This window comes from Electrophorus electricus, chromosome 4 (genome assembly GCF_013358815.1).
Source record: "Electrophorus electricus isolate fEleEle1 chromosome 4, fEleEle1.pri, whole genome shotgun sequence".
NCBI classification, from domain to species: Eukaryota; Metazoa; Chordata; class Actinopteri; order Gymnotiformes; family Gymnotidae; genus Electrophorus; species Electrophorus electricus.
This window is the reverse complement of record NC_049538.1, coordinates 970931-981946: the sequence shown is the minus strand read 5'-3', so window position 1 is coordinate 981946 and position 11016 is coordinate 970931. Positions and strand designations below refer to the sequence as shown.

The 11016-nt window shown below is 41.2% G+C and overlaps 1 protein-coding gene across 1 annotated transcript in view; it reads right to left on the bottom strand.

The window, feature by feature from the left end:
* Nucleotides 1–6439: 6439 nt before the first annotated feature.
* Nucleotides 6440–11016, bottom strand: part of LOC113587474 (interferon-induced very large GTPase 1-like) — a 9746-nt gene continuing 5169 nt past the window's right edge. Inside the window, exon 5 of the mRNA XM_035525051.1 lies at nucleotides 6440–9374. Coding sequence (XP_035380944.1) covers nucleotides 6440–9374 — 2935 coding nt within the window. The remainder of the gene's footprint in view (nucleotides 9375–11016) is intronic.

The following is an 11016-nucleotide window of genomic DNA, read 5'->3' as shown; positions in this document are numbered from 1 at the left end:
CAAAACGTCAAATCCAAAATCACTGTTGAATGCTAGGGCGTTCCCTGGAGGCAATGCGTGCTGCCCCGCCCAACCAGCATGAGAATGGTTACTGATTCAAGGGCAAAATCAGCCAAAGAAGCTAGCCCAACTGAAAACAAAACTGAAGTTAATACAAATTGCCATGCTTAACATTGGAACACTAACTGGATGCAGCCGCGAGCTTGCGGAAATACTCAAACAGCATCGTGTGTATATTGTCTGCCTGCAGGAAATACGATGGAAAGGACAAAAGTCATGCAACATTGGCGATGGTTTCAAACTAATCTACTACAGCAGGATGAGCCAGCAAGGTGTCACCTTAGTCATCAGCCCTAACTAGCCTGACTGTGTGGCCAAAGTAAATCACCACTCTGATGGCCTTTTGTGTGCTGTCATTGACATTGGAGTCCACCAATTGCAGGTCTTCTCCACGAATGCTCTGCAGATGGGATGCGCAGAGGAGGAGAAGGATCTGTTCTGGTAGGATCTGCACAATCGCATCACATTGTGCCCTGCAGAACACCTGCTCATGGTCTTTGGTGACCTGAATGGCCACGTTGGGTGGACAAAGGATGGCTACGATTACTACAGTAGCTTTGGATATGGTACATGAAATGATGATGGCCACCAAATCCTTGATATTGTGGAAGCCAATGATCTCGTCATTTGCAATACATTTTTCAACATATGCATGAGTTATTTGGGCACCTACACCAGTAGAGGCAGCCGTAGTCAGATCGACTTTGTGCTGGCATGGAGACGTGACTACACTGCTAGCACCACTGATGGAAAGGTCACCCCATCTGACTGCCTGGCCCCACAGCATAAGCTGCTTGTCATTGTTATGAAGATCACCTAGCAACCAGGATGGCCATGTGAGAGGGCTGGCGATGATCAAAGCGTAAAAGCTGCATAAAAATCAAGGGCCAAGATCAACAGCTTTACCTTTACCCGAAGTCAATGCAACCTCAGTCGACGCTTGTTGGAATGCACTCTGTGACTCTGTCACCACTGCTGAAAGGATGATCCTCAGTACCAGGCAACCCGGCTATCGGTGTCTTAATAAGCAGACGTGGCTCTGGGCTGAGGAAGTGCAGCAAAGGATATTGTAAAGAAGGTGGTCTTCGGGCTTGGTTCACCAACAAGACCAATGATAATTGGCAGTATTACACTGCTGTCAAGCGGGAAGCCAAGAGAGTAGTGGCTGCAGCCCGCGCGAAACATTAACAAGACCTCTGCGAGCAGCTGGATATGCGGGACTGTGAAAAGAACATCTACCGACTGGCAAAAGCACATATGAGGGTGGCGTGTGACATCGAGCACTATATTTGTTTGACCAACACTTACATGACATCATCCAGATCAGCATCAACAAGTGCTGCTTCATGAAAGGCTGTGGAACAACCGATGCAATCTTTGCAGCCCACCAGTTGAAAAACCACGAGAAAAACAGGCCACTACATGCTGCCTTTCTCGACTTAGAGAAGGCCTTCCCATGGGCTTATTTGATACACACTCCGCAACCACAGCATGCCTGAAGAGCTCGTAGGCTGGGTCAAATTGCTTTATATGAATCCCAGCAGTCGGGTGAGGTGCACAGCTGGGACATCTCACAACTTCCCAGTGAACATTGGCATTCATCAGGGCTCCACACTGTCACTGTTGCTGTTCATTCTTGTCATGGGCACCATAACATGGGATCTGCAGGGCAGCATGCCCTGGACACTGCTTTATGCTGATGACGTCATGCTCACAACCACCACCGGAGAGGAGCTGTAGTGCCAGGTGCAATCCTGGAGCGACTGCTTGAGCCAGTTCAGCCTGCGCCTCAACATCACAAAGACTGAATATTTGGAAATGATTCCCAGCATGGGTTTGATCCAGGTTAATGCCAACAATCTGAAGAAAACATATACATTTTGGTACCTTGGCTCCATCCTACAGAGCTGCATTGATGGTGAGGTACAGGTGAGAGTCAATGTGACGTGACCACATTAGAAGGAAGTTACCAGCGTCCTGTGTGATGAGAATTCTCAAGCACCTGAAATCAAAAATCTACCAGACAGATCCGTTGCACTCTATGGATCAGAATGCTGACCAATGGAGATGCTCATGGCTCGCTGGATGCTGGGTGTATCCCTCCACGACCATATTACCAATAATATGATCCGATGACAATTTGGTATTGTGCCCATTGGGGCGAAACTGAGAGAGGGACACTAGTTTGGCCATGTTCGACATGCAGCTCCAGATACTGTTGCCAGCATCGCCTACCATCTTGAGGTTAATGGCCAGCGGCCGCGGGGACATCCGGAGCAAAGATGGCAAGATGCAATTTACATGGATCTGAAGCCTGCACCCTTGCACCCAGACCATGCATTTGATTGAGTAAAGTGGCATTCAAAGATCTGAACAGCTGACCCTGCACTGGCAGGACAATGCTAGGAAGATGTCATAAGGATTTTAGTCATAATGAAGCTGTCTAACACAAACATTCCCTGTTGTGGAATTAATGAGGATTCATTATACACAGAGATAACTGTTTCATGTAGATACAGACTTTAGGTCCACTGATTAAAATCCTGAGGCTTTGACATTCTTTTTGTCACTGACATATATCACATCACATCTTTATCTAACTGTTGGTTGTCATTTCAACACAAACATGTATTTCATTACCTTCTCTAAGCAATTTCCTATATTGGAGTCCTACTTAAGTTAACCTTAAACTACTAGGTGTTTATTCACATTATTTCCAAAGGAAAATAACAAAAAATGACAATAAAAATATTACTTGTTAGTATGTTAATTTTGATGTTGCAAAATCCTACTTCAGTGCCTCAAAGTGCCACAACAGTAACAATGTCTGTGTAGCTATGGTAGCTGGGTGCATATGTACCCTGGCAGGTCCTACCATTGTCCAAAGGTACAGGACAGACCGCTCACCCTATAGGTGGACTGCCTTAGCAGAAGCAGACATATAGTAGAGCTCAGAATCCAGCTAAACTGGAAAGTTAATGGCCTGCTTGCCTAGCCAGCGGGGTGGCTGTACTTTAAAGGAGCAAAAAGCAAATGGGAAATTAAAAATGTAAAAGGGCCTCTGTACCCTGCATGTCTGTTGGATCGTTTTATGGTGGTGAGGATTAACCTTGCCTCATGCACCTACACCTGTAGGTCTTTGGCAAGGAGGATTGCCACAAACCATCTCAAGGAAGAGAAAAACAAGATCAAGTGTGATGTGTCAGGGCTCGGTGAAGCATGGCACAGCAGGGAGATGGAAAGATTATGTCACTGGAAAATACAAATAGTGCAAGAGTAGTAGGAGGCATTGGGTTCATCCTCTGCAAGGAATGGGCTTCAAGAGTCTCCTATACCAAGTTTGCCAGTGACAAGGATGTGGAAGAGTTCTACTGCATGTTAGAACCAACCCTAGCATTGAAATCCACTTACACCATCATAATGGGAGACTTCAGTGCCAAGGTCAGGAAGGGGCAGCAAGGTGAATGATAAGTGGGAGGATTCAAAATGGGAGAAAAAAAAAATAAGAGAGGAGAACATTTAGTCACCATGGCATAGGTAAGTAAGCTTTACACTGGGAACTGCCTATTTCAGAAGGATCTAGAAAAGAGATGGACTGGGATCTCTCCAAATGCAAGAGATCCTATGAGAGTTTATATCCTGGTCAACAACTGATGAGGATCTGGAGTGACCACTGTCTTGTGCAGGTAAAGACTGTGCCTCATGAGAGAAGGTAGTAGAAAGAACTGCATTTGTGTAATGGGCTCAAACCCAGGACAGATAGGTAATGATACTGACACTCTTTTGGGTGAGCTACCATTCTTTAATGATGGCGGGCCCATGTGCAAAACAGTTAGATCTTAGAACAGGTAAAACAAGAGAGGTAAAAACCAACTCTGGGGAGTCAAACCTCGGCTGCTTGGTTGCGAGGCGAACGAGCATCTGCTAGACTGCAGCTTCCATAAAGCATGACAAAACAAAAGGAAAAACTAATCAAGCCTGATTAGTAGTGTGCCTGACTCGAAGCCTCCCCCTGGTGGCCAGAGGGGACCTCAGCCTGGTGCCAACCCTTACGATTTGAGGTTGAAGAATTATTGAATGAAGGTATTTGATGAGACAAAGCTGAGGGACTACACTGGAAAGGAAACCTGGGATCAGCTTCAGGGAATAGATTATCAATCTTTGGTCCAGAAGTTGAAGAAGTGCTTAAGGAAGGTGAAGGTTTCCAGTCCAAAGGAACCCAAGGGAAGAATCTAGAAGCACACTAAGAAGTTGCTGGAGAGGGAGAGGAACATGTTAAGAGATAGTAAAGGTCACATCAAGTATTGTGTTCTCTGCAAGATGATAAGACAACATCTGCAGGAAGACTTTGAAAGATACTGGAAAGAAAGACTCCCGAGGACTGTGTAAGAACAGCAAAGTCTCAAGAAATGCAAGAGGGACATGACACTTTATAACACTAAAAAACAAAGATGGCATCATGGTGACTGACAAAGGTTAAATGAAAGAGGTTTGTAAAACCATTTGCACAAACCATTTTAAGTCATCTGTGAGGGTCAAGCCTCTGATGTTGGACCATGTAAGGGAGAAAGTGCCATCCATTCTGGTCAGTCAAGTTGAGAGAGCCATGAAGATGATGAATAAAGGAAAAGCATCAGAAAAAGATAATATAACATCTGAGATGTTGCTGTCAGATGAAGAACAACTTTGGTAAATCCTTGCTCTGTGCATCAATTGCCATTATGTTGAAGGGAAAATTCCTTCATTAGAAAGAGTTGAATATTATCCTGCTGTACAAGAAGGGTCATTGAAAAGATCTAAGAACTAGCACCCTATATGCCTGCTCCCTCACATATATAAACTGTTCACAAAGGTAATTGTGAATCAATTATCACAACTGGATGAGCAGCAGTCTATAAAGCAGGCTGGTTTCAGGAATAACTACAGAATGACAGATCACATATTCACTCTTGACACAGCTGCTAGAGAGAGCAAGAGATTATAATATGCCTCTGTGGACAGCCTTCAACAGCATCGAGATAAAAGCAGTGCTAGAGTCCCTCAAGAAGCAAGGAGTCACAGTGCAGTACATGGACCTCCGCAGGCAGGCAAACTGTTTGCACTGCCAGCATGGCAATACTGCCATCACCAGTGTGAGACCCAGTCGAGAAGAGCGTAAAGCGTAACACCATCTCTCCGAAGCTTTTTCTAGCATGTCTTGAAGAGGTCATCAGAGACATTGACTGGGATGGAGGCATGTGGATCTACCTCAGGTTTGCAAATCACATTTATATTATGGAGTAATTTGCCTTTGTACCTGCTGTCTCTTTAATGGTCCATCAAATGGAAATAATGTTGAATGTTTGGCTAAGAATTCTGGTAGAGCAAGTGAAGTAACATCATGTTTATTTCAGTTTTAAGAAACCACCACTGTCATTCATTCATTCCCCCCCCCCCTCCAAGTTCAGTAGTATACTAGATAGTATGCAAGCTTAACAAAGACTAGGGAGAAACACGTTAATCATAAAATAATGAGGATTATATATTTGTTAATTTCAACAAAAAAGCATATTTATAAAGTATCATAAAGTAAGCATTTAGTATATATAGCTCAATATAATTGCAAAAGATTCATAAAAGTCATACCAGTGGAATTCATAAAAGGGCCAATTAAAATAGACTGAAATGTGTCATTACAGGGCAAAAATTGTCAGTGTCAAATACTTCAATAAAATTTCTATTACACAGCAGTTTGTCATGTCATTTTTATGATAGTACAGAGGATAATACAAAGTATCTGATGAAAGTCGTCTCTTTTGTTAAATTTTGCAAATAGCTTTACTTGGCACATTGTGTCATCATCAGCATTATCATATCAAAAAATAACTAGGTATGTATGTGAAATCAGTTATGATGTGCTATCATATAATTCACAAAAAATCTATCACTTCATATAGTTGTCAACTTGACAGACAAAGCTGACAATACAGACTATTATGACAACATACTCTTGTTGGAATAAGATGCAACTGATAATCAGATGCAATGATTTTTTGTTGCTCTAGATCAAACATACTGAGGGACAATATCCTTCAGATAAACCATATATATATAGTCACATATTCATCTATAGAGTAACACACCAGCATGGAGTAAATTATCTTTGCTGCTGCTGTCTCTGTATTGGTTCATAAATATATGTGACATTTTGTCCAAGATTTCTGGTAGTACAAGTCAAGTCACAACAGATAATTCAGTTTTGTCACTTTGAGGAAACCACCACTGTAACTTGGTAGGAACATTTATTCATGGCTCTCGCATTCTTTAATGACAGGTTCATACAAGGAAGTCATGGGGCACATAATTTCAGAAAAAGCTTTTAGAGGAAGGAACAAGAGAGTCATTTCTCAAAGACTTCATCCAACTCAGTTTTTGTTGATTTAAGAAGATTTTCATACACATCATTAATATTTTCTTTAAATTTCTCTCTCCATTGTTGTAGGATACTTCTCTCCTCTCTATTTTCTTCAAAGTAATGCTCCAATGATTTATACACTCTTTCAAGAGGTTCTTTCATTTCCTCTTGAAGGTCTTTGTACTCCACTTTGTGTAGCCAGTTGTTGATTTTAGTGCTCAGTTTGTTTTGTATCTCTGACATGGCATGCTTTAGACTCTTGGTCCATTTCTGATACTCCTCCTCCAACCTCCGGTGCACTGCAATCTCTCTTGTGTTTCTAAAACTGTAAACAAAGTTCTCACTCAGAAGTGCTTCCCACAGGGCTATGATTCGGGTTTTGAAATCAGACAGCTTTATACCACCTTTCTGTCCAGCTTTGGAGATTATAGTTTGCTTCAGTTCCTCAATGTTTTCACTGTATGATGGGTTTAGTGGAGCCATGGGTGGGCTACCTTCCCAGAGCTGTGCAATGTACCTCACATCCTCCTCTACATCAAATTCAATGACATCACTGAAACACTCTGCATCACAGCCTTCCTCCTGGGCAGCTAGCTTTGTCATCTTGTCTAGTTTTTCTTTCAAACGCTGCCTACCTTCCATGTTTTTCTCCTTAGCTGTGACATCTGGAACATTCTGAAATATAAACATACAGCCAGGGTTCAGTCTGAGCATCTTAATTCTCAGGAAGACATGAACAGTAATCTGAAGGATGTCCTGCATTTCAGCAGGGCTTTCACCAAAAATGTTGATCAAAGTCATATTTCCAAGTACTGCTGCAAATGTTGCCAATTCATTGTCATGACATCTGCTTGATTTTCTGGTCAACTCAGGAGATTGAAGACCTTCAGTATCAACAACTACAATGTAGTCAAAATTCAGTTCTGACTTCATCTCTTCTGACACTTTGACAAGCTGCATAAAGGCTCCTCTGGTACACCTGCCTGCACTGACTGCAAACTGGAGTCCAAACATAGCATTCAGCATGGTGGATTTCCCAGAACTCTGGATCCCCAAGACTGACAACACAAAGACTCTTTGGTCTCCCAGGATCTTGATGAGTTCATCAAGAACTGCTGAAACCCAGACTACTGGAACATGAGCAGCATCACCATCCATCAGCTCCATCATGTGTCCAGACATCATGAGCTGTGCTGCAAGTTTGGGGAGAAATAATTTTGACTCTTTATCTTCTTTCTGGCCCATTTGGAAAGATACAGATGACTCATATATCTGCCCCATTTCTCTGAGGATGTGTTCCAGACCAAAATTTGTTGCCTTTACTTTTTCAGATATTATTTCAAGTTGTTCCTGTTCATGTTTTATCTGTTCTGATTCAACATGTTGCTTTTTCATTCTTAAATGTTTTGACCACTTTTCATCAAATTCTTGATAAAGAGCAGAGAGACCCTCTGTTGAGTACTTGTCAAGCAGGGTTTTAATCCAATTAAGAAAATAGCACTTTTCATTTGATAGTGGAAAATGTGAATTCATAGATTGAATGAACAGCTGCACAAGTGGTGTGACCCCATGTTCATGCTGTTGTACACGAATCTGATTCATTTCCTTCTGTATTTTACTAATTTGCTTCTCTGTATCACTACAGCAAAGTTTATATTTCTTTTTGTTCATTTGGCACCACATATGCCACAGTTCCCCTTGACAAGGCAGATACATCTCCTTAATGCTTGACATGTCCTTTCCATTCAGCAGCCATGTGATCTGAAGAGCAGCATCTTTCCCTTTTTGACACTCATGACTATTCTCATCTGTTATGATTCCACTGTTTTTACCCACATCCTCAATCCTGAAAGTGGAGACTGATTTTGATAAACATGTGTTAATGCTCTTTCTGAGCTCCTTAGATACAGTTCCCTGACCTCTGTCTTTAAGACCAATTTTGAATTTCAGGCTCTTTGTCCCAGTGACATTTGAACTATTCTCAGGCAGTAAACAAATGAGTGGCTTTGGCCCATTAAAAAGCCTTTGCAGTATTTCTTCATTTCTACTAATGTGCTGTTGATCACCTAGAAGTACAACATTCACAGAGGACATTTTAGTAAGAATCTCTAGTTGTTCCTTATTAGTTTCTGCATCACCATGGAGATTACAGAATGCTACACAGTCAGGGAAATAATCAGTGCTCTTCTCAGATGGGAGATACCAGGCAATCTCCACCACTCCATCCATCAGTAGACGGTTTCTGCTGCTACCTGGGCAGTGTCTGTGGAAGAATGTGTCATGTTTTTCATTGATCAGGATGTTCATCAGCTGAGACTTGGATGACAATACAGAGCCAAACCTAAAGAACGCCACCATTGGAGTTTTAGCATCATAAATTGGATTAGTAAAAGTGGTCTCTTTACCAGATATTTCGGTGGTCTTCCAGGTCTTCTTGATTTGTCTAAATGTCCACAGAGGAAACTCAATGTGTCTTGTGAAGGGATCAGGCACCAGCAAAGGCAGTGCGTACTGACACTGGGACAATTTAGTCACTAGGAGCTGCTTTAGGAAATGGTCTGAGCAGTGGAACACTGCAATCTGGACATCCATGGGGTGAAGAGGATGTTTATGTGTTGTTTCATCAATTGAAACTGGTCTTATGTGAAAAAAGTCTGCAAACGTGTCACTCTCCTCTCCAGTTGCTGTACCTGATTGGATGTGATTCATCTCACTCACTGTTTCTTTAACTGAAATGTATCTTGCTCTGTTATTCCCCATCATAAGTTTTTGTAAGAACCTCTGAACCAGTTCTTTCTCAGCAACAGGTTCTTGGCAGTATAATGACTGAGATGATATTTGAAGAATGTCTGCTGGCTTCAGTCTCTTATTGACTTTTAAATTAAGTCTTGTAAAGAGCTCATCTGTTTGCTTTTGAGACCTTCTTCATAATGCTGCAGTCTGTCTGCACAAAGAGCTGTATGTTCTCCCTGTAAAATCAGAAAATGTTCACCTTAGACTGTAACATATAAATAACACATCTTTAGCTATTTATTTAAGATTGAAAAGAATGGCCATATAGTCAAAGACACTGCTTTAGTCAGAATTTGCTACAAACCTATAGTCCTCATTAGACCTTTTCATATTTACAAATGAAAAGCTTTTCCTTTGTTTTTCTTGTCTCAAATTTTTTTTTGGGTTGTTTTAATTATTCAATTCAAATAATTCTTATTTGTGTCAAAACATTACACAAGATTAATTATTCTTCCTGTGGGTATTATCTGAATGGATTATCTGAATGGATCCATTGCAATTACAAACCATCTTGGACAGAACATCAGAGATCATCAGGACTCTCTAGTACCTATTTCATAAGAAAGCCCAATGAGATAAAAAAACCAAAACAAAACACCATTCTAAGTACAGTATAACAGTGTATATATATTTATTTATTTTCCCCCCTTCTCCACTTTACTAGCCTAAAGAAGTCTGGCATATTGGCCCAAAAATTTTCTCCTTTGTACACTTTGTATTTCTGGGTGTAGCGCTGCTATATTGTTGTTGTTTTACATCATAGACCTGAAGAAACAACATTGCACTCCAATATATGCTAAGTATATGGATGACAACCTTATATGTCAACTCTGGCATTTCAGACAGGACCTGCAGCATTGCCTCCATTTCTTAAAGGAAAAACATAGCAGACAGGGGTGTCCTTTCTTTTGGTCTGTTATGTCTCGCCTTTGAACCACCTGCTCAGGCTATGCAGCGAAGTAGCATCATCTCTTCCTACTTCCTTACTATTCAGATACTTCTCTGCTTAGATTTGCTTCTTTGTATATTTTCTATATTTTCCTTACTTTCAGAAGACATTTTAAAAATACAGTGTCAGATTATTAAGAATACGGAAACCAAAACTAGTCACTGTTCCTTGTAATTTTCACATTATTAAGATTAGTGCTACAGATACAGCAACAGTTCAGTTCCTGTTGGATACCAAAAGAAACAGATCAGAAAATGGCTCATCAGGTTTCTGAACATATTTGCTGTCTAACTGAAAATGATAGTGTTGGGAATTATTTTTTTGGAGTTTGTTATCTGAGTTTACAAGCTGACATTCAAGTGCTACACGAGGAGATTCAGAGTGTGGGAGTGCTGCCAGGGGACCACTGAACAGAGGCTTAGTGGAGCAGCAAACAGTGGAGACCCACAGATCTGAGCAGAACACAGAATGCATGAATGGAGCTGCTATCATGAGTGCAGATGGCAGGAATGATCACTGGGACCAAGTTAGAGCTAAATTCAAATGACATGCTCTATAGATCTCTGTAGTCTTGTCTTATACCCCCACTAACAGCGTCCATTCATCTACTGCTAATGTTAAAGTTAAAGCAAACACTGCTGTTCACTACAGCACAATACAGGATCACTTCATCTGAAGAAAAAAAATACCCCTATATGCATCTTCAAATTTAAGCTCATTTTTGAATGATTTGTACTTCTATATAGCTCAATGATCATTCAGGATTCATACTGAATTAGACATTCATTCACATTCATGACATTCATTCAAATACAGGCTC